The sequence below is a fragment of the Stylophora pistillata genome, chromosome 11 (assembly GCF_964205215.1).
Source record: "Stylophora pistillata chromosome 11, jaStyPist1.2, whole genome shotgun sequence".
NCBI classification, from domain to species: domain Eukaryota; kingdom Metazoa; phylum Cnidaria; class Anthozoa; order Scleractinia; family Pocilloporidae; genus Stylophora; species Stylophora pistillata.
In genome coordinates this window covers 4,825,647-4,850,611 of record NC_142529.1, presented here as the reverse complement: position 1 = coordinate 4,850,611, position 24,965 = coordinate 4,825,647, and the positions used below count along the sequence as shown (strand labels likewise).

At 38.8% G+C, this 24,965-nt stretch overlaps 1 protein-coding gene across 1 annotated transcript; it reads right to left on the bottom strand.

Moving 5' to 3' along the window:
* Nucleotides 1-251: 251 nt before the first annotated feature.
* On the bottom strand, nucleotides 252-24,686 carry LOC111323981 (uncharacterized). The gene is made up of 19 exons (XM_022927442.2): nucleotides 24,548-24,686; nucleotides 24,302-24,411; nucleotides 24,152-24,215; nucleotides 21,884-22,116; nucleotides 21,266-21,329; nucleotides 20,244-20,329; nucleotides 19,346-19,395; nucleotides 19,186-19,220; nucleotides 18,046-18,091; nucleotides 17,169-17,297; nucleotides 15,146-15,335; nucleotides 13,050-13,381; nucleotides 11,290-11,699; nucleotides 8,289-10,497; nucleotides 7,963-8,054; nucleotides 7,597-7,630; nucleotides 7,076-7,183; nucleotides 6,608-6,658; nucleotides 252-6,116 (listed from the first exon to the last, which is right to left on the bottom strand). Exons 2-19 carry the CDS (start codon nucleotides 24,390-24,392, stop codon nucleotides 6,051-6,053), a joined length of 4,290 nt encoding a protein of 1,429 aa, XP_022783177.2. The 5' UTR covers nucleotides 24,393-24,411; nucleotides 24,548-24,686; the 3' UTR covers nucleotides 252-6,050.
* Between the last annotated feature and the right edge of the window lie 279 nt (nucleotides 24,687-24,965).

The following is a 24,965-nucleotide window of genomic DNA, read 5'->3' as shown; positions in this document are numbered from 1 at the left end:
CTTGTTAATCACTTGTGTACCCACGATTCCAGATAAATATAACTTATGACGAAGACTGCTTCTTCAGAGCAAGGCTTCCCTTGCCACCCCTCCCTTCTTGTATAATTACCTTGGTCCCGTGTGGGGTAACGCATGAAAGGGGACTTCTCCCTTCCCGTCGTTAATTGCGCGCTTTGAAGTTACAACTTTATGGGTCCCTGCAAATATGTTTTGTAAATTTCCGCGCATAACTAAACTTCCAGACGAGTAACTGAAATAACCACTTTTATTACATTTTAAAGCAAATCTAATTAATTTGAAAGTCTTGAAGTGTACTAAAGATGACAAAAAAATGCACGATGAACACTTGGGCTGCCATGCTGTAGGCAAAACAGACATAAATGAATCTCTCTCTCTCCATGAAACAATGTGATGGCAATTTAGAATTTAAAAAGTGTTCCAGATAGTGTACTTATGGAGAATAAATCTAGAGCTCAGTGATCAAGTCTTCAATCCAGTTGCACGTAATCGAGTTCCACGTTTGCTTATAATTCGTATAAGGGCAACGTTTCCATGACTTTATAGAGGACTGAGTTATCATCTCATTAGCGCTGATCTGGTTCCGTAGACTAAGGCAGCGGATCGACTCATTTCCAGATTAGACAGTTTTTTTGGCTCTGTCTGATAAAGCTTTAGGACGGCAAAGAGAAGCTATGGAGAAGACGTTGCAGAACCATATATTCAAGAAATAATCACTCATGTAAGGTAGACACCGCCCTTTGTTGAACTGCTGTCAATCTTTGACTCATTCAAATCAAGCTTAAGGTCAGCTCTCTCCAGTGCTTATATTAGGTTTGGGACAGAGTTCACTCGAGGAAAACGTGAAACAATGAATAAAAAATAACTGGTGATTGAAGAATGGCTAGAACAAAAGTCAAGTTTGATCTCAATACTCCATCAATACGGATGTCATCAGATAAAAAACATCAGGGTCAACACAGAAAAAAACAGCATCATCATTCCTTCGAGCAAAGCTGTTGACGAGGACTTGTCCTTCTCTTTTAACTTCTTGGGCATGGTAGTTTCTCTGATCTTGAAAAAGTAGTGGGTAATTTAGATTTTTGCCTTAACGTGGCCGCGGAAACGTTTTTCTGTCGGACAGGTTAGGAAAATTATTCTTGACTCGCGTAATTCTGGCGGACGTTTTTAGAAGTTATTCAAGAGGTATATTTGATTATCAAAACATGTGCAAATGTTTGTCCTAAACTAGACAGGTGTAACATGAATCATCGATTCATGCATTCATTTTTGTTTACCTTAAATTATCTAACAAACTTCAATAACATCTTAAATGCTCCATGGCCGTGGGTTATTACATGCATCAACTTATAACCAAAAACTAGAATAGAGCCAGATCTTATAAGTGTGCGTGTTGCTGCTTCCAAAAGTATCAAGAGCGAATTTAATATCATGAGGTATGTGAAAGGATACAAAGTTAGGGTTTCAAGATACCATTTCTTAAAACAAGCAGGTTCATGTAAGCAAACTAGCTTTTTACTTTCTGGAATGTGAAAGAATAAGCGGACCGTAAGACTTGGAAAGTTAGAGACGATAAAATAATACAATTTAGTTCAAATTTCACTGGCTTGTCTTAAATTCAGTTTTATGAACGAAGCCTTCTTTTACCCGTTAACCCTCAAGATCGGGCGTGTGATTCTCTCTTCTACCTACATTAATTCCTTTTAGGTTAACGAGGAGAATTTCTTAAAATATCAATTTTTTATGTCTCTCAGTTTAGTACGTGCGCTATGATTGGTCAATTCAGCCAACCTCGTTCCCAGGGTGCTTTTCCCTTCAAAGAGGGGACAGGCGGGAAAAAAGACCTTTTCCAATTTATCAGGCTGTATTTCACCGTGCGGCCCGCTAGAGTCAAAGTTTGTTTGAATTGGAATTTTCCCCCTCAGTTGAACCAAGAGATTTAGTAAAAATCTTACTTAGCTCGTTTTCTCGGTCGGCACTCAGTATAAGTTAAGAACTTTTTATTCGTTCGGATTTATGACCCACTCGCCTCCCGCTTTGGCCATAAATGCGAGCGAAAAAAGCAGGGCTCTTTAGTTTACTGTACGGAGGTTTGTAAGAGGTCTACATAACACGCTCCCTTCCGGCTGATAAACACACGTTTGTTTATTCTCAACTGAACCTCTTTGCTGGGTCAAAGTGATTTTCCAGTCATCTCTGGGGGATGATTGGTGGTCTCCTACCAAGTTCTTATTGATGCTGCGACACAAGGAGTGAAGCCAGCACGTTTCGAGCTCGAGCCGCTCGTACACTCGCTTTGCTCGCCATCTCGAGTTTTGCGAGCTTAGCTCGTGTCGTAGCACTGACGAGAGCCTGGTCGCTACTCATGGAAAGGTCGCTAAGTTTATGTCTATCTACTAAATTATTGAAATCAGGCTACTTTTCAAAGTTTACTTGCGCAGGCTTTCTCCCTATTTACATAAGATATTGAGCTATTAAAAAAGAGGAAAGAACCGAAAATGCCCTATGAATGAGCCATCTCGAACGTACGATGCGATGTCGCGTGTGAACAATGCTTCATTTTGTTGAATTATTTTCATTGAAGCCAGCATACTCTGTATCTCTTTCATTTGTTAAGGGAAGCCATTTCTCAGCAAATCAACTTGTCTTTTAGTTCCAGAAAATCTCTCATCTTGGTCGACCACAAAGTCTTCCAGCACAGTGCATTTATAATGTTCCCAAAATAAATTACCAACGCACGGCGATCGAAAAAAGTGCATGTTGTGGTCCATCAATGGAAAATTGTCCTTATGACTTTTTTATAACGTTGATGTAAAACGAGTCAGGCAAGGAGCGTTGTTATTAAAACAACCCCGTACTTCTATCGTCACAAAATGAGAAGAAATGCAATAGTTGTAAACAAGAAAATCATGATAGCTTCAAGCACAGCAGATGAAGGAGAATCACCCCTTTTTTCCTTCAGTTTCTTAATCATTTTGATGGTTTAGAACGGTAAGTGGCTTGGTTGGCGTAAAACTCAACGTTAACTGCCTTCTACAGAACAACACCTTGAAACTCATAAATTTGTCACAAATTAACAGTATTAACCCCGGACAACCTTACATCAGTATGCATATTCTCCATACTTTTCTCTACATTTCATAGGGTCCTGACAAGGAGAATTTGCGTAGCTATCAAGAGCTTCCTGAGTTGGTGATCATTTTCTTTAATCTCCTGACCTTAATGTGTGGTTCAGGGCTAACATTGTGAGGAGAAATTAGATGCTGGTCAATCTAAGGGGTTTAAGGGTTTAATAACTAATGAGTTTGAGTTAATCAATATTTTATTTCTATTGGATGCTGTGCAAAAGTTTGTTTTGAATGTCACTTCCGTTGCCTGAAAAAAAAAAAAGAAAAAAAAGAAAAAAAAAGAAAAGAAAAGCAAAGCAAAAAGAAACTCAGCATGAATCAGGCATTGGAGAGAGGTGCAAAATAATTATCTATTAGCTTATTCCAGAAATTCAGTAAAACAAAGCATGATGATAAACGGCGCGGTGGAAGTAGAGGAGTGAAAAAACGAGGGAGGTCTGGGTCAGATCACCCTCGCTTTCGCTCTGCCGCTACTATCGCACTGTTTATTATTGCGCTCAGTTTTACTACCTGAACGTCTGGAACAAGCTATTTATCTATCTAATGAAGCTATTTCGTATCTTCTTCGTTATGATTCATGTTTGGAAACAAAATGTTAAAACGCATTTTATCATCTGCCACTTATGAATAGAACAACCCGCAACTAAACTGATTATCTTGGAAAGTTTCCAGTTGTCAGTTTAACACTGTAATTCCCAAGATCTGACCAGTACTTCTCCCTTCTAGTCCCTAGACATTCCTCATAAAGTAGAAGAGAGAGTTTTGTGTTTAATCACTGTAATATCCCACAGGTGATTGGTTTGTTTATCCTGTTCAGCTAGTTGATGAGTAATCTGTTTGAGACTATAAGACGTAACATGTTAATCACTTCTTAACGCCCGCCTTGACTGGTTCTCTTGACAAGGTCCCCGTGAAAAGATGAAGTAAAAATAACGTTTGTGCCAGATTAGGATCTGTCCCGCCCTTCTATTCGTTAGAGTCCAAATCCAGCCTGAAGTGTTGAGAAGAACAAAATGCCTATCTGACTTTGTTAAAACTTTCACAACGACGCCGGAAACAAAAATGTTACAATCTTGATCACAAGGGTAAGCATTTTTGCTTATTATGAATTCTGCTCTTTCTGCCAATCCACGTGACGCTAGCTGGACAGTTAAAAGTGACATACATTTGCAATAGTCCGTTTTACAGTTGCATACTTGGTTGCGAAGCCTTCGGACAGGAATGAGGCTGAGTGTAACCTTAGGCCTGGCAACTAAGTACACAACTGTTGAACGGCCTTTTCAGGGATTTTCAGCTGTGCAAAGGAGAGTGGAAAGGGAACTGAAAACCATCCAGGTTTCAGGCGAAAAAAAAAATTGTTTTCATAAATTTTCAAACCAAATCTGGTAAGGTTTTGGAAAGGAAAATACTCCTTTGGTAAAACACAAACATGAGAAGAAATAAGGGCAAATAAAGAGTAAATTTCTTCAATTGACTTCAGTACTTATCACATACAAGCGTCGGACCAAATGAGCCTAGCCATAATAACACAAACTAATATATATTCAATGCATAGAAATTCGTATGTTTGTCTAACTATACAAAAATAATTACCCAATTTACCCTAGGGGTAAAGATTATAGGAAAATTTTTCGTACTACATTAACCTCTTTTTACGTCAAAATCTTTTAATGATTTATAATCTCCTGGATATATCAACGTGAGAAAATCTTGCGTTGCAGTTACAAAAATCTGCAAGCATATATGGAAACTTGGGTATTTTTCAAATACTTAGCTATGACGACGCTGATGAATCTCACCTTTTTCCTAACTCACGCTGACGAAAAAATCGTCCTTTGACACGAGGAAGTGTTTTAAGTCTCAAAAAGAAAGGATTGACACGTTTCAGTAAGTCCAAAACAAGATAAACGACCTTTGACCGTCGCACCCTTAGATCAGAATCCATTTTCTCTATACTGTTCTCTATACATTTCCTTTGGTACGGTCAAGGAGAATTTGTTTAACGATCTAAGCTTCTTAGGTTGGCGATCATTTCCTGTATTCTCATGAACTTAACAAATGATTTAGCAGTAATACTGTCAAGAGAAATTAGATGCTGGTCGCTCTTAGGGCTGCTACATACAAAATTGTTGCGTTTTGAAAATTCCAGCGATAAGCGAAGAGTATTGTTCGACGTCTGTAAAGAGAAAATATTGGTCATATCTTGCGAAGGCATTAGAAGAGTCATTTTGTAGTCACAAAAACTAGCGATCAACGAAAATTAAATACAAATTAAATAAGCGTTATAAATACTATACTAAACCCAGACTCGAAGAGTTAATGCGTTACCTACAAAAGAAATTGTATCAAACTTACCCTCATAAAATGTCAACTTGCCAAGCTACACAGAATATAATTATTTCAATTAGGTTTTGCCACAAATTTTACCGGCCACACAAAGTGCAACGCGCAGAATTTACTGGGTAAACAACGAATAAATTTCCTTTAACGAACTTAAACGCAACTAACATAATATAATATAATATAATATAATGTCAGGTCATGGTCTAACCACAAAAATCTGGCAACTAGTTTCCAAGTGTGGTGGTCTCTACATTTTATAGACATCAGGTAACTATCGCCAAGAAAATAACGTCTGGTAACGAGGCAGCTGTGTCTTATTACAACGAGGCTGTCACTTACTGACGTTAAATACTACGACGTCGAAAAAAGACTAGAAGCGAGGCTGTTTAAGCGCCTTGTTTTACCTTGAACACATGTGACCAGACCATAACCCCCGACCCCTTTACAATACGCAAAAATTGCCATGTCTGACCCTGCGCAAGCGTTTGATTAGGCAGGCTGAGCTGACGATATACTGCACGAAATGACAGTAAAATGAGGAAAAGGAATTTTAAATCCGGGTCATTTCTTCCCACCCATTTTCTCGAACATAGATTTCATCGCAGAGGTCCGCTGTTGACGCTTCTCCTAAAGAATAAAAAGAAGACGTGAGTTACAACAACGTTCCAAAAAAAAAAATCAGAATCAGCGAGGTCACTTGTATGGCTTTTAAATAGTACTCAACTGAACTGAAATTGGAAAACAGCTTTTTCTACTTCGGGACACCTCACCACCAGCCTTTTATGTATTCACAATGGAAAACAATTTAGCTCAGTGAGTAAACCCGGCCTGATGGACTAGGCTTAAACCCGTCACCATTAAGGTTTTGAACAGTACACCAGAGAATAACCACTCACTTGCGAAAGAACAATTCAGCAGCACCTATTTACGTTTGTTTAAGAGTCGAGGGGCAATCAGTACAAAAATAAAATAAAGCGACCCTAGCCGCGGGGGATTGAACACGAACTATTCGGTCTTGAGTCCAAAGCGCAAGCGCAAACCATAAAGTGACTATGCATGTTTCATATTTGGTTTTGATTTCCTTAAAAACAGCTCAACTTGGTTGAAGAAATACTGACCTTTTCTTCTTTCGCCTTTCTCTTTCTCCCCATTTCTTCTTCAATTTTCCGCTGAAGAGCACAAAGAGAAAAACAAAAATCAATTTTACTTTATACCACCTAACAACAATTCAAAAACCAGCCCTTCTTCAATTTTCGTCTCTGTCTAGAATTCCGTGTCACTCTTTCATCTACAGCCGATAGGATGTCTTAGTGGTTTTTTTTTTTTTTTTTTAAATTCTTCTTTTTTTTTTTTTTTTTTTCAATCGAAAGGAATCCCACGACAAGCCTACCGGAATATCCACTTGAATCGAAAAACTGCAAATTGATGTCAGTGAGGGGGAATAATTACCCATCTCACAAAGCAGTTAAGAGGCTGATCGAAACCTTTTTGTCAACTCATAATATCTGAATTACTACAGAACAATTATATTATTACATAAAAACACAAAAGCAAATATTTAACTGAGTAAAATTTTCTTCACCGACCTGCTGCTCGGATTTATTCGCTTCTTCTTTCTGTTTGATTTCTAACTTGACTCTTTCTCTTTCTTTCTGTAATTCCTCTTCTCTTCTTCTTTCTTCTTCTCTTTCCATCTGCCACACAAAATTTCGTCATTCAACAATATGAGTCGTTAAAACTAGGAACTGGCTCATCGTTAACGTATCCAGCTTGATCAACAGTAGAAAAGAGCCAGTGTTAACAACAGATATCCTGTGTTTGCTAAGGTCTTCCATTGTAAAACCTGCGTCACATTGCTTTGATAAGATTAAAGGGGCACTTTTCACTCGATTTCTGGTACCAAACGCTATTGCTGAGGAGATGAAAAACTAATACGTCCTTCTCGAAAGCTCAAAATTCTCCTGAATGTTTTTCTTTTCGCCCCGAGTAACCTTAGAATGATACGAAGACTATAAAATACACGTTTCTTCGACGGGAGTGCTTACAACTTCAAACCTCTGCGGTTTTTTTTTTCTTTTTTTTAACACAATAGCTGACAATTTCTTACCTCGATCCTGCTTTTCCTTACTTCCTTTTTGTTGCTAAGACGCAAAGAATAAAATCAAGAAATTAAAAGGAATGGAAGGAAGGAGTGATGGATGGAAGGAAAGAATTTTGGGTCATACTAATAACTCAGAAATGCCTTTCAGCCATTTTCCGAGTTAAAAATCAGTGGTGGACTGTAACAACAAATCATAAAGTAACTGGGAGTTCAATTACGCATAAACGTATTTCATAGCGGCGCGTTTTAGAGCGCGCACCAGAATGGCCTAAATTCAAACGTGTTTCAATTGAACAAAGGCAGCCCGGTTAAGATTGGATCCTTCGCCGAAAAAGCGACACGCAGCAAAAGAACTCTCTCAGATGTACTTACATTGCTTCGTTTCCTTCTTGAGACTGTAACATATTCTCCCAATGCGTTGCCATGGAGTGAGTTAGAGAGTCCCGGTTGGACGGTTTTTTAACCTGTAAGATGATGATAAAAAAAAAAAAAACAATTGCAGGTTAGAAACGAATAACACTGACGCGCGATAGCCCTACATACACAGGACGTGTTTAAGAGTTGCTCACTAGCCTGAAAATGAGGCGTGAATAAGGCGAGCGAGTATAGAGTATTCTCTAAAATTATAGCTGCCATCTTGGATTTCTATCGCAGCAGAAGGCTTAATAAGACGCCAGCAGTGCAGGCTAGTTACTCACTTGAATTTTGTTGGGGAGTGGATTTCTCTTGATCTCTTTCAAGCTCATCTCTTTCTTATTACTGGCTACTTCGACAACTTTCTTTTTCCCTTCTTCAAGTCGATGCCTTTTCTCTGCTTCTGAGGTCTCTTTCTTTACAATTTCTTCACGCATGCGCTGTTCCTCCAGCTCTCTCTGTATCCTCGAATCAGAAAATGTAGGAATACCATCCACACTATCGGTATCATCTCTAATAAAAGAAACTCTTCGTAGGACAACAGGGCCCGCCTTTTTATCCTCGTTTTGTCCCTTTTTCATTGACAAATCTCCAACACTTTTCGCTTTCGTAAGTTTGCCTTCATTCGAAGGAGCTTTCCATCCAACTCGCCGCAACAACTCTTCTTCTCTTTCCATCTGCGCCCGCGTTCCCTTATCGAATGCGTCATCAGCGTATTTCTTACTGACAGATCCTGGCTGCTTACTTTTCACGGAAGCGTCTGTAGCCGAGTTGATTGGCTGACGAGACTGGTCAAGATTGAGCGAATATCGCTTCTTTAGCATCTCCTCTTTGGAATCCTTCCTAACAGCTGCATTTTCAAAGTTAGCTTTTCTAAGTTTGACCCCACTACTGGAAGAGTCGTAGTGACCTTCTGCTGAGGGAGAGAGTTCATCAAGGTCAAATCCTTCTGTAGGGCGTTCAAAGCTTGAAGCTCGTCTTCTCGTAACGGTGTTTTCTTGTTTACTTTCTTCCAACGCTTTCAAAACGCGCTGTTCTAAGATCAATTTATGCGCAGCAAACGCCGTCCTCCTGGATTCTATTTCTTTTTCCTGCCCTTTTTGTCTTTCCACTTTATCTTTCTGGCGTTCTTCAGCTTTTATACGTTCTTCCTCACGCTGTTTTTTCTTCTCTTCTTCTTTTTCGAGCTTAACACGCATCAACTCCTCAGCCTCTTTTCGGTCTACTTCTTTTCTTATCTTTTCAAGGTCAGTTTTTTGTGCTTCTCGCCTTTTCTTTTCTTGCTCCTGCATCTGCCGAAAAAGTTCCTTCTCTTCCTCGCATTTCCGTCGTTTTTCCTCTTCTTCTGCGTTTCTTTGCGATTCTTCCTTCTCAGTTCCATTTGCTGCTCCTTGTTTAGCATCAACCTGATCGACAGGAGGCGACTGAACAGTTTGTGTGTTCGTTTGCGGGACAACTGGCTCTATCTCCATCTGTTTTTTCGTTGGGGCCGTTTTTCCACCGACACCATTAGACTCAGGCCGATACTCTTTCGTTTTCGCGACTTCCTCGACATCTTTACAACTAGTGTCCATCTGTTTCTTCGAATGAATCCTACGGGCGATTTCTGCCTCTCTCCGAAGTTCTTCTTCCCTCTCCTTCTGTCGCTCTATATCCAGCTCAACAAAGCTCTTCCGATTTTCAGCCTTCCGAGTCAGCGTCATCTTTCCGCTTTCTTTGGTACTGCGAATAACCGGCTGTGGTTGGGGTGGAGACTGGGGTTGAGACTGGGGTCGAGACTGGGGTTGAGACTGGGGTTGAGACTGGGGTCGAGACTGTGCTTGTGATTGGCGCTGTGTATGCAGTGACTCCTGAGAAGCTCTATTCTCAAGAGGTCGTTTCCTGACGTCATTATGAACACTGTCATCGCCTTCACTCAAATCAATGACACTACCGCGTTTGGACGAGATCCTTAGCCCTTGTGTATCACTACCATCTATTAAGTCCTTTTTCTCATCGAATATTGGTTTTTGCACGAGATCTTTGTTGTGAAAAGCCGAAGGATGCTCTTCCTTTTTGGCATGCTTTGATTTCTGCTTTTCTACTTCAAGCCTTTCTTTTTCCTTAATCTTTTCGTTTTCCATACGCATCAACTCCTCGCGTACTCTTTGCTGTTCAAGCTCCTCCTCAATTATTTTTCCTGCTTCTCTTCTTGACAGGGGAGCTTTCTTCAGTTCCTGTTTCTCTTGCGTTAAAGCCGTTTGCTTTTCGAGTCTCTGTCTCTCTTCTTCAAACTTTGCCTTTCTTTGGTCTGCCATCTTTTTGTGCTCCTCTTCCTGCTTGTTACGCTCTTCACGAGCTTTCTTGCGCATTTCATCATCTATCTCTCTCTGTTTGGCTATCTCTTCATCCTTTCTCTTTTTCTCTTCCATAACGAAGGGAATGAGTTCATCTTGCGTCAAACTGCGCAGTGAAGTTCCTCCTCCATTACTGATTTGGATATCTTTCTCGTTTCTGAAAAAAAAAAAAAAAAATCAATCAATCATTAACAATCAATAGTCATAACTACAGCGAATGTCCCCATGATCAGAATCTTGGTGATCCTGGACTACTCTTTAATCTTTTGACCCCAAGAGCAAATAGTTGTTTTAGTATATACTAAAACAGTGAGATAATATACATCACCTTCGTTAATTTGAGTGATTTCTTCGCTTGTCACGGATGCAAACTGGGACGCCATTTTTTCCCGAGTTGCTCGGAGGTAAAGAGCAAAGGAGTTTGACTAGCCAATCAGAGCGCGCCTTCAACGCTATCCCCTGTTTTAGTATATACCAACATCTAATATCACCTCTGAATCAAACAATAAGGTCACGAGAATAAAGGAAATGATCAGAAACTGAGAAAATCTCCTTGTCAGCACCTTAAGGAATGTATAGAGAAGACTATGAAGAATATGCATGCTTGTGTTAAGGTGTAAAAGGTGAACTTCATACTTGGGTCAGGCCTCTGAATTTGGACTTCAGAGACTAGACCAATACAAGTAACCACAACCATAACTGAGCTTGTTTTACACCTCTCCGCTTGCCCTCTACCCCACACGCACGCACGCACGCAACGCACGCATGCGCACACACACATTGCATAGTCTCACAAAATCCCCAATAAGACTTCTTAACGCTTTGATTTCTTTCGCCCTTTCACTTCCAGGAGCAAGTTATAAATGTACCTAATTTCTCAAGATGCACGGTACGTCATCAGCTCCATTGCAGTCTCCGCTCAAAATAGACAAAATATACAAGACTATACCTGACTAGGTTTCCATTGTCCTCTTCCAGCCTTAAAAGCAAGCCATTCATTCTAGATGCGGCCGATGACTCAGCCGAAGGTGCTGTGACAACATCAATCGTTTCCTCTAATGGGGTTTGAAGTGAACCTTGTGTTGTTGGTTTGCTTTTTAACTCTCCAGCATCAAGCCTTAACGCCTCTTTTTCACTGTCCGTTGTACAAAGGCCATTTTGTGTTGCCATCCTTAATGCCCCTGTCTTCTCATCGTCTGTTTTGTTTTCATTCATTGTGTTTTCCTCACCGCAGCCGTCTTCAATAGTGTTTGAGTATAATTCTCGTTGTTGTGTTGATTCGGAGGCGGTGCCACCGTTTACTGTGGGCTGTAGATTGCTTGGTGACGAGTCGTTTGTTATCAAGTTCAACTGTTTGTCCTACAAAGTGAAATAAAAATGTGAGATCAATGATTATCTAACAGTTAGAACATGAGCTCCAGATTTCTATCGCTTAACAACAAGACAGGCTCATACGCAAGTCACTTTATTCAAAGTCTATCATAAAATAGATAGCAAGCAGCATTGCCAATCAGATTACAACATTTCTGACAGAACGCAATTCTATTTTTATTGCTTTAATGTGGTCTTAACTTTGGTCTCCAAAAAAAAAGCGCTGTAGTTTTGACAGAACTCAGGCCCATTCAGTTCTGAAGAAAAGCATACAACTTTTATCGATCATTCTTATTGGCTCTCTAGGAGCCTCATAAATAAAAGTCACTGACTGGCCACCAAGACACTTTGCGTCGATGACTCTGGCTGACTGCTGACGTAAGAAGGCACTTATGTGAACTTCAATGCCGGACGCCCGAAGAGTTCGCATCTTTCCCTCAAAGCAATATGTCAACCACTGATACCTCACTTCTTTTAGTTCTATTACTATCGAATCCAATGAGTAGTTATGGTCGAACTTTATGCGAGGCCCGCATAAAGTTCGACCGATCCCTCTCACTCTTGGTTTCCATCAAATTTGATACTTGACTGACTCTCAAGAACAAAATCAGTCACTGAGTCTCAACATGTTCATAAAGAGATGCTCAGCAATTGCTATGCCAACATCAGCTTTGCTGACATTTATCAAAATAACCGGACTCCAGGGTTCATTGCTCCCACGCATGAAAGTGAAAATCCCAATCCATTTCATTTACAAGGGTACGCCTTCGCACGGAAACAAAAGGGCAAAAAGGATTAAAAGGGCTTATATCACTCTAAAAAATCCGACTCCTGACAAAGACCCTTTCGAGTACGTAATTAGAATGTGTGCAACTGATCTAAGATACAATGTAAGATACAGAAGGGTCCCCAATTAAGAATATTTTGTTTTTACGTAAAACACATTGAAAATATTGATCCTCCGTAGCTGGAAAAAAGATTTTTTACTATAATTAGCCTTAAAGAAATTTTGAACAGCAGTTAGAAATAATTGCGAGTTTGGCATTAATCTTGCAATGTTTGTAATAGATATGAAATGGAAACTAACACGTATACGAACGTCAGCGATGGTTCACATCAACACACAAGCAGCGATATTGCGTATTTAAGTAAACCTCCTACATCCTCCTACATGTTGGAAGTCCTTCCAAATACCCTTTACGGCGCCGAATTCCGTGGGAACTCAGATAAAATTGCAGCAAAAAATGACATGGCGAAAGAGCGAAATTCTTCGCCCGCCTGAACAAAACAGAAATAAGCTTTTTATTCAGTCTCTTCCCACAGTGAAGGTTTGCTTACCTCGTCAACATGAGCAAGACCTTTCTTTTTCACTGTTTTATCACCTTCCTCTGCACTTTCTTCGTTTCTCGACTTATGACGTTCAGTTCTATTCTCGCCGTCTTCGTTTTCGTTGTTATTGGAGTAAACAGAATGCGATGTTTTCGCATCTAATTTATTTTCGAAACCGTTGGTGGCCGGAGACGTCGATCCTGAAGACAGCTCGAAGGAATCAGAGCTACAAGACTGATGGTTGTGGTTCAACTCGATCGTAATTCTCCCAGACTGATCCTGGCGGATATTAGTGGGTGACGTAGTTATTGAGGGTTCTGATGATATTGTAGCACCAAAATCTGTCCACACAACAAAAGAAACAAAAAGTTGCTCACTGGCTATTTATGGTGGGAAAAAGTGTAATGCAACATCGTCACGCAATACTGGCTATACAAAGAAAATTTATGCCTTACGTCGGTTACAGAGTACAACGACATGAAACTGAAGAGGAAAACAAAATAGACAAAGAAACACGAAAAAGACATTGATTGGTTGGAACTGGAGATAATTTAAATGGTTTGTAGCAGCCAATAATTTTAATACATCAGTAGATGCTAAAAGTTCGGAAGTGAAAAGTTGAAAGCGTCCATGACATTGTTCCCTGTACGAACGTGAGCGTGTCAAAAAACCGCAAAAAGCCCTTCCGATTTTATAACAACCACAAAGGATTATCGATGCTGATTTCAACAATATGAAATACAAGGTTCCAACGACGGACACATTTTATTTTATCAAATTTGTGGCCAAACGTAGAGTTTAGATGAGCCATAACAAGGAGAGTAGTTTCTATGAGAGAAAACTGTTATCCGCGAAAAATTTGATAACAACAAAATTACCCCCGATTCAGATTAAATTGCATTTCACTGACCCCATAATTTCTCCGGCATTGTCACAAATTATCTCGGCTTTTAATAGTGAAATCGAGTGCCTATCATGACAAATTGAAACATTCGCTTGTCAAAAACTCTGTCGAAATGGTTAATTAAACGCATTCGGTTTTCATTGCCCCTCACAACTTAAATATATAAATAACCGAAAGCAGTTGACAGCTTGCTATCGGACGATAAATTAGTGAGATCGATTCCCTATTTGCAGCGTAAACAGGACTGAAATTTCTCAATCGAATGGAATTTACAAGGATTCAAAGCTTCAAATTTATTCTTGTACCTGAATTTACACAATCAAATAAACTATTCTGGAGTAAACGGAGCATCTAGATAAACTGAAATTCTTTGAAAAAGCACAGGTCAACAAAATAAATATAAGAAGAAAATTAAAAGTGATGTTAGCTACCAAATTCATCTAACATAATGATGGAAATGTCGAGAAACAGACGTATTGCCGAGAGAGAATTCTGTAAATTAGAAAACTTCTATTCACCTGAAACTTATGGAAATTCAGAAATTTCCAGAAGTTTAACGACAAAGAAAGGTTGATTATTATGGTAGGAAATGTATTTTATTTAATGGTGACTGAACATGTCACAATCGCACGTTGATCGGTTTTTCTAGCAATTTGGGGTAAATTTTGCAACGGCATTTACAAGAAAGCGCGTGTCGTATTTCGGTTTTCGATAAACAGGTTTAAAGATTTCGTTTCGCTTTGAAATTAGGTAAAAACTGATGAAAAAATGGAAAACGACATTTCTGTTTTGGAAATACGAAGTTCTACTTACCAAAAGTACATAAAACAAACCGCAAATATGCATTACAAGATACAGAGGTGCTTAGACTCGGTGTAAAATGCTTTTCGATTTGACGAACGCGAATTAATGTTTTTTAGAATTTCGAAGATGAAATCAGAGAGAATACTTATATCGCTCGGGAAAGTTCTGCTTATAAATGCAGCCAGCGAACGAACGAAACCTGGTAAAAATGGCTACCCTACTGTGTTTACCAAATCGATCGACTCCTTTTAAGTTTTCAAAATCGCATTGGCCAAACGATTATTTAACATTACGACAACTACAGAGATTTTTACATAGGGAAAGGTATAATTAGCGGGATTAAAAAAGACAATTTTTACTTAACAGTCACGCAAATGAACTACAAAAGAGGTTTTACCTTTCAGGTCGCCATCTTCTATCCACAGTTTTAGTATTTCTTCATCTCCTTTGTCACCAACAGTTGCTCTATACTTCTTGGAAGCTCCGCGGAAAATATCTTCACCAGTGGGTTGGCGTTTGAGCAGAAAACTTCGGTCAAACGGCTTGAAGCTCTCTCGCTTCGATTTGTCGTTAAGCTTTTGCAACGCCTGCAAGAAAATGTAAATTAGTTAACCCTCTGGGAGATGCTAATGTTGTACAGTGTTGTCAGATACGCTTCGGCGCCCAAGCGTTGCTCACTGCTTGATGAGAGAATGTAAACAACACAATACTTCAAACAGACCGAACAAGACAGAATTTCTGATAGAAATATAGAACGTTCGATTCAACTCCATTTTAAACTCGTAAGGGTAATTCATTCATGCAAATTACCAGACAACTGCTGTTTCTCAATAACAGTTACATTAAAGTCTTGACAGATTCGCCATCACGAGTAGCAATGCATTAATCCGTCATCGAAAATGGATGAAATCTCTCCAAGCCGGCACAAAAAAATACAAAGTGGGAGACTCTTTTGCTGTTCTTGTTGCTTATTTTGAATTCTAAACAGCGACTGTTTAGACTGTCAAAATTCATACTGTGCAGAAACGGTTTTCATCCACTACTTTGGATAATGTGTCCCAAGTGATCTGATTACTAATTCTCCCTTTATGTTGTATCACAGTTCTTAGTAGTTTGGTTAGGAGAATTAAGTGCTTTATCAAGGCAACATCCCACAGCTAATAAGTTTACATTTTCTCATCACCCGTTTGGTGGAAAACGTATCGAAATTACGAAGAGAAGTTATAAATTTTCGCAACCGCGGCTTGAAGGTTCAACGGCAGGTAGCCTTTGATATACGTCAAGTTCACTATCAATTTCGAACTTGCCCACGAAAAGAAGTTTATTAATTTGTTGCAGTTTGCGGGTAAAATATGTCAAGGCATATACGGATGTAGTTGGGGAAACTTGCGGATCGAAAATACTCGACTGACTGAGAAAGATGAAAATTAAGAATTGTGCGCGAATTATGTGACAAAAAAAATTACAAAAACAAAAATAATCCAAAATACGTAAGTGTTTTTTAAACAACAGGGTTTAGTTTTGGACATAGATTTCTCTTTCTAACCGATGTGGTGAGCTGTTTGTTTCAAGTTTCCTCCTTAAACATTCATGGATTTTTCAAAACGGTATTTTTTCATTTCTTACCTCTTTGGCGTTTTCCTATCCAAGTCGGCAAACTATTCGTTCAGTTTTTTTTTCCTTTATAAAACGAAACTGTCTACGCCTCAGGATATCTACCTAACTTTCTGCGAGGAAAGACAATTGGCTCCTTTAAAAGGTGGAAGAATATCTCCAGTGATGTCCTCTCACTTAGATGCACAAACTAAAAGAATGTAAAGTACTTATTCTGTCTTCTATGAGAGAAAACAATCACCCGTCTTTTTAAAGCCTTGGGTGTTCAGCGCACGTGCAGTGCTGTTGGCGTGTCCATTAAACCTTTTGTTTAGTGAAATTCTCTTTGTCGTTGACATTCAGCTTTGTAACTTGCGTCGAGTGACCAAATTCGCACTGTTTTGAGTCGCAATGCATGGCAGTGAATACCTTCAACGATTCTCTTTCAGTTAGAGTTTGCAATCACTTGACAGACTATTGCGTGATTCCGGCAGGATCAACTTTAAATTGCACGTGCAGTAATCAAGTGTCGATGACCCACAGGTGATGTGGCTTATGCGGAGAATTATGAATGGCGCAAAATTAACGCTGAATGCCGCAACCCATGGGACACTACGAGTCCTAATCCCATTTTTTTCACACTTCTAATGTGACACATTCTCTACGACAACAGCAGATAAACTGGAGTATCAAGAAAAACCAAAAACAAACAAAAGAAAAAAACGAAGTGTGCAAAGCAAAGAAGACTGAAGCAAGTTTACAACCGGAGCGTCCGAGACTTGTCAATGATTATTAAGAAAAAGAAAACGATTGAAATAAACTCTTACCCGTCTCAGCTCATTTTCCTCTTTTTCCAAAACGTAAACTTGTCTTTCAACTTGATCCAGTTCGTCCTGTATCTTCTGGGCCATCGCCTCCTCTTCCAAATCACCAGCTATTTCGTGGCAGAGTTTTTCCTAAATGAGAAACGATATGGTGTTAAGTGGAAACGAAATAAGAGCAGTAACCAAAAAACCAGACACGACTGATTTATAATGGTAATTGAACTGAGTGGAGTGCAATTTGGGCTGAAATCATACGCGTGATTTCAATACGCGTGATTTCATACGCGTGATTACCACTTTATAACATCCATTTTGAAATCGCCCAAATACAAGACTTGGTCAATTCAAATATTTTACTGATGCATTACTGAGCCGGTTTTTAACTAAAAAGCGGAACCGGAAACGCTTGTACATCTTAATTTGTATGCAAAACAGAAAGACTTTGACGTCATGTGTCAAAAACTCAGTCAAGCGTAAAATGATGCGATTTGAGCAAAAAAATGGTGCGATTTGTGAATAAATCGCACCAAATTAGAGCCATTCAGATTACAGGGACCACCACTGATTTCAAAATGGATGTAATAAAAAATCAAAGTGATTTTGTATATGACGCTTTTACAATGCTAATCCCGCTCGTTGGATATGAACCTAGTGTTCTCTGCGGCTAGGCCTGCATGCAGCCTCGTACAGGCGCTGCAAAACTAGGGACGAGGTTTGCGCGTCCAAGGCCGACGAGTGATGCGCGCAGTCCGCGAGGGTTCTGGCTCTAAAAAATTTTGTGGCCAAATTCTCAGAGCTAAAAAAATATAAATATAAGGCGGAAGGTGTAGTAAAATGATATTTCAATCTTGGTAATGAGAGGGCTACTGTATGCCCATACCTTTACTGAAAGAAGTTTCCGTTTCTCAGTTTGGACTTCAGCAAGTCTGCGAAAGGAAAGGCAAATACGCCAGTTAGTTGACCACAGCTGATTCAACCTCCTGCTTAAAATTTTTGTCTTAAGTTTCCTCGTAAAAACCTAAATCTTTAAGGGGCTTAGCGAGAGGACTAGAAGCTCAGTACGACAACATCATATATCGCTGATAAATATATGTAGCTTGGCAGTAACATCTTGTATTTTACTTAAGCTGTTAACGCCCTTTAGCCCTCCCAAGATCTTCTTAGCAATTCCCCTTACTGTCTGTTATATTATTCTTATGATGCAAGTTGGAGAATTTGGAATTGAATCAACTAATAGTCCCCTAATTGATATTTCTTTTTATTCTCATTACTTGTCTGCCTGACATTGTATTGCTATTGTTAGGAGAAAAACTGCCTTGGTCATTTATGGACGTTAGAGGGTTAGTGCAGATTCTTTGACTCGTGCGAGTTGATATTTGAGAAAAAAAAAAAAAAAAAAGGACTTTGTAACAATCATGACCTTACAGTGTTATTACGTCTCCTGACTGTTTCGATATGCAAGATGGGAATAGCAGGGTTCGTACACTTTTTCAGGCCAAAGATTCAAGGACTTTTCAAGGACTTTCCAGGACCCTACTTAGAAATTTCAAGGACTTTTTGTAATGACAATTTTACCTCAAAACCAAGAAAAATGTTTCTGTTAACATCTATGTTTTGGGTTTACCGATGGTGCAAAACAAAAGCAGATATCTTTCGATGTTGTTCAATAAAAAATCAAGGACTTTCAAGGACCCAAAACGAAATTCAAGTACTTTCAAGGCCTTGAAATCGGCCTCCTGAAATTCAAGGGTTTTCAAGACGCGTACGAACCCTGGAATAGTTTCTTTTTCAAATGTATCCATTTTACTTAAACGAGAGAATCCGATAGAGCAGTTTTCAATTAAGCGTCAAAAGTAATCCGGTATAGCATTTTTTTTTTTTGCACAAAAGTCTCGTAACCAATTTACAGGGAAATGTGTAGCAGCTAGAGGGGAGAATTCACGATCTGATCTTAGGAGTTTAAGGGCTAATTCTGGGTTCTTTATAACTAAGATTTGAGACCATAATAGTGTGAACTAACCTCAGTTTTTTGCTGTCGTAACATTCCTCTGTCAGCTGCGCAATTGCAAAGTAGCACAGAGTGAGTCAATCAATAACAATTGGATCTTAAAGCCAATTACAAGATTTTTTCATTTTAACGGCAAAACCACCAATGAAAAAGTACTAAACCATTTCTTTACCTGTTCTGATAGAATTGACCTTACATTTACATTCCCCTCAATGGAGTTACCTACAGAAAACAATGAACAGTAATAATTATTGATACTTTCTAATACAACAGCTGCTCTTCATTAATTGCTATCATGAAGTAAAAGGTTTGAACCCAGGAATGACACTTCATCATAGAGTCACATCATATGGGTGAGAGGACCAGCTGGAAAGAACTGTTGTGTTGCTAGTCACAGTGACTGATTTCTCCCCCCCCCCCCCCCCTGCCCCCAGCATTTGATCAGGCTACCCTAACAATTCTGCAGTACAGGTCTCAAGCCCAGATTTCTCAACCCAGAGTCCAGCACACTGACCAACAGACCACCACATTCCCCATGAGTTTGAAGATGACCCCCTCTCAAATTGTCGAGATGGTAGTCACTGCTAGGAACATCAAACCTTTTCAGAAATATTACGACCACAGCATGATCACACGTTAAAATCAGTTCAGGTATCTTAGCAATTCCAATAAAATGCAGGCAGCAAGCAGAGGTGAAAATACCCCTGAAATCAGTAATGCCCCATCCCTGATTTTGACACATCTTGAGTATTCGTGACTATTCTACCAGTCTAAACTCCTAGAGCTGGTTACTTACAGGAAGACAGCATGTCTAGGATATTAATTTGAGTAGGGGTATATACATCACTGGGACCAGGGTTAAAAAGATGAGCCTCCTCTCCCCTCCCCCCTCCAACACTGTTTAAAAGGCACTCTGCTGCTTCTGGTCCTCATGGATTAACCGTGACACTCTGTCAACCTACTAACCCTACCCCTCTTGGGTCAAATCTCCTTACTGAATTTGAACAGTGAAAACCAAACTACTTTCTTATTCAGGTATACTTTTCTAGTAAATGACAGTATGTGCGTACCTTTCTTGCAGAATCGTGTTAAATGCAGGGTTATAATAAATTCTTCAAGAGAGAGTTTTCCATCCCTATCAATGTCAGACAAATTCCTGTGGAATGGATAAATTTATTAGTAACAATGATCAGTATTAGATACAACATTTAGTCAAAAAAATAGAATTAATTCAGGCCTCTAATTACCTCCAAGAACACACATAAATACATCTGAATTTCTCTTTTCACCACCATTATTATTGGTACAATACAATTCATAATTATCACTGAAAATTTTTTGCTTTTGAAATTCAAGCAAACATGGTCTTATAGATTAAAGGGAATTGTCTTACAAAGACTTGGTATCTTAATTCAGTTCAATATATCTGTTAATAATTTAACCCTTTAACTGCCATGAGTGACCGAGACAAAATTTCTCATTACAATATCAATACAATATCAAGCAAACAAAAAATGAGAATAAAGAAAATTAGTATAATTTCAGAGCTGAGCAAAGAGTTTCCAGTAATCTGATTGGTCGAGCGGTTCTTTATAAGACGTTATATAAACTGCTCCACGCAGTTTATATAAAATGTTAAAATAAAATGTTAATAAATGTTACTAAAATGTTATGATTTTAGAAATTTCTCTGTTGTTCAGCTCTGAAATTATACTAAAACAATTATTCGCCTCAGGTTCAGTGAATATTGTCAAATAATCTCCTTGACTTCGTCTCGGGGATTATTCAATGATATTCACTGAACCTGAGGTGAATAATTGTTAAATATCAATTAGGGATTATTAATTATTTTATCAAATACCAAATTCTCCAAACCCACATCATAATAGTTGTATGGCAGACAGTAAGGAGAATTAAAAATGAGATCTTGAGAGTGAAAGGGGTTTAAGGGTCCCTTTTAAAGCAGCCATTAGTAAATGTTTTACCTAAAATTGATTACTTATCCTTTTCTCTGAACTAGATCTAAAATTGTATTTCGCCAAAATGTTCCAAAGATGTAATTAACAAGAAGCTATTATTGTTCTAAACTGACCAAATTCTTGCTAAAATGTCCTCTGGAAGGCCTGATCCAATGAGAACAGAACAAGCACTTTCAGCTATAAAATAAGACATTATTATTAATTCTCCAAGGTCCATCAGATCAACAAAATCAATAGCTTCCATGTTACTGTGCATCTGTTCACCAATAGATCACAGATGATGTCAAAATGGGGTAAGAACAAATTGTTTCTCAGTGGTAATGCAGCCCACACACCCAGCACTAACTGGATCGGGCATAAGTTCTGATTTTAATTGGGAGCTCTCTAATTTTTTTTTCCGGAATACAACTACGTAAATGATAGAAAAATGAGAATCATCTGAATTTCTTAGATTCAAGCGTCATCATAGGCACAATTACCAGCTGCTGTGTGGGAATATAAGCCTGCACTCTTCCCTTGAACTGGGGAGGAGTGAAGACTGGACATGAGATAGTGGCAGAAATCGAGCCTTGTGTCGTCATGTGGGACAGTAAAAATGTGTGAGTCCTTGCCAGATACTGATTTCAATTTCACTTCTGGACTGAGAATTTAAGGCAAGATACTGACCATAAATTACAAAAATTATCTATAAAAAGTTTAAAAATTTTAAGTAAAACTTAACAAGGTCTTACCATCAATATAACCTGTCTTATGACCGTTTTTCCACCTGAAAGCTCTTTCATATGCTGTTTTTTCCTCCTCAGATACAACAGGAATGCTTACATGAGGTAGATGCTTTGGAGTTAAGGTGTCTGGCAGCTTGAGGGGAATATCTGTGCCTTTTAGACGGCTTTGAATAAGATGCATTGCCACAGCAAACTCAGCAATGTCTAACTTGTTGTTCCGTGAAACATCAGCAAGTTTCCTATAACAAAAAATTTATACAAGTCAGCCATCTGTTATCATAACTCAAAACCCTTCATATGCAGGGGTTTCATTAAGGGCCAGGCACTGGGCAAATTGAGCAGTTGTAAGGACAATTTTGCCTACCTAGTTTGATCATCTAGAGGAAAGTTTATCTTATAAAGAAGTTCAGTTCAAAAAGTTTTGCCCGCCTGTGAGCACCCCTCACCCTCCTGCTGAAAACATTAATGAAACCCCTGATCCACATGTATGTGCTGTTGTTCAAAACAAACTTTTTCACTGCATTTCAGTATTAATAATTGTGCAATCACTTTGGAAGGCAGCTGATAGTGTAATGGGAGTGGGGGGGGGGAGGGACTCATGGAGTAAGGTGAAATCCAAACACAAGAGTCCACTCATGGGCTCAACCCATTCACTCCCAAAAGTGATTAACGAGTAACTTCTCCCTATAATACACATACATTCTCCGGAAAACAGGTAATGAGAGTACTCAGACTTATCAGGTATAAGTTGTTATCTTGATCTAACAGCACATTAATTTTTCCTAACTACTCTGCAAGAAAATGTGTAGCAGCTAGAGTTGAGAATTAACAGTCAAATCTTGGGTAGTAGACTGCTGGTAAACAGCTTTTATTGAAACCCCTGCCGGACTATCCCTCTTTCATGGGTTTCTATCATTGATGAGAAAAAAATGAAAAACCTGGTAAACTATCAATTCACGAAGAAAAGGAGAATAAGCAATGCAGAAAAATGTCTGGATGAACATTTCATAGGGATTTTACTAATAAAAAAAAAAACATTTCATCAAAAATTATATAATAGTTTTAGAATTGTGGGTACATAGAGAAAGAGATACACAAAAAAAAAGGACTCTGTGAAAGGGAGATTGTGTGTTTTGGTTTCTATCCACTGCAGTTTGTTTTTCTTCTTTTAACTTGGTTTTCAGTTTTGATTTTCTGAACACCATCATTTCAACTATTTTTGGTTCATTGCTCTTCACAGTTGTTCAGTTAGAAGCCATGTTTAATTCAACAATGGCAATTTAGGCTTGTTTTCAGGTCTTATATGGGTTTAAATGTCCCATCCTTTGTGCCTTGTAATATGCACTACCAATAATCTCACGAAAACTTTTTAAGTTTAAGTTTTAAACTCAATTTCGAGAGGTAGTGACCAAAGAGAGGTGGCCATGCAGTGGGACGAGAAGGTGTAAACAAAGCTCTTACTAGTCGCAGTCTAAGATTTTCATATTTCATTTACATTCTATTTTTAAAAATAGTTTGCTTTAAGTCCATGATCGTTTTTATTTCAATGGCTTATAAGATTCCAAACCATAAAGACTAGTGATACACCACTCATCATGAAATCTAACAAAGCAAGCCATGATCGAACAGATGTTACCGAAAATTTTCCGCTTTACATCTGCAGTTGGAAAACCTCTTCGAGAAATGTTGTCTGACCAAATCTAAATATTTTCCCACGATTTTTACGCTTCAGTGTACTGTGAAAGGGTGCATAATAACAGGGTTCTTAACCCCTATCTTTAAGGTTAAGCCCCTCCCTATGCAAAGCGATTCTCTTTTTATCATTACAATTTTGTTTCATTAAAGATAAAACATCTAAAACAACTTGCGCTAACAGATTTTCCAACACATCCACCATTACAATGCGTAGGCGACGTTTGTTGAATCATAAATTAGTCACTCTAGTAGTTACAAACAAAGCCACATTAGAATTGTAGCCGTGAAAGAAATAACTAAAACACTTTTGTATTCAAAACAAACTGTTAACGTATTCTGTTGATTCGTATGATTGAACACAGAACAACTTCTGCTGCGCCAATTGCACCGACATCACAGCTTGCTGTAACCAGGATACACATAACAACGCTTAGAGGCCGTCCTATATTGAAAGAGGATCGCACAACCGCGGTGGTTAAGAAATTTAAGATCACAAATTTGGTAACCCGGAGGAAAATTTAGCGCGAGGGAACGCGACAAATCGATTACCAAAAGTATACCCATTAAAGTTTTCCTTACCATATTTTGCTCAGCTCTGGTAGAGGCAGTTTGGATCTTATAAATAAAGACCTGGCTTGCTCTCCTGCAATATAAAAATATTTGTACAATTGAGTGTCGCAAGGTACAAATATCCGCCATGGCTCTAGGCACTATATCTCTAGCGCTCACCTGATAAGAATCGTTCTTGAGGTTTTTGGCTGTAAAACAAGGCATCGTGGCGACTTCTTTCCTCCTCGGATATCGTCCACTTCAAATCCATCTCAGGCTGAAGAAGCGACCTACAATTCAAGGGAGAATACCCATCAACATGTCGTTCGGAGCTTTCATTAATACGACCTTAGGCAGTCAAACTGTTCATCAGACTTCGAACTTTAGCGCGTCGTCTCTACGAAAATTCCAAAACGTTTGCATCACCTTTGAAAAATACGCACTAGTTAAATTAACAAATGTGGAAAATATATTTGTTTCAGAGTTCTCATGTTGACGATTTTCAGCCCGCCATATTTATTCTAATTTTGATGTCATGCCAAGATTCCTTATAGATGACAGTCACGGCCAGAACGCTTGACTGGGTTCCATGTGCGCGCGTTCATAATGCTCTCTATGGAAACCGATTTTTAATTTTTAGGCATTTTTCTCAAATTTTTCCTCAGCACTTACTGTAACGTATTTTCCTTAGAAATTTTTTGCTAAATTGAGAACTTTTCCCGTAACTAATCCTCCATGGTTCTATTTGTTCTCCATTTATCGCAATTCTATATGTTATCAATTAAAAGAAACACCTGCAGCAAGCCTGTTTTTTCTTTTTTTACAGACGGTAAATTCCATCTTT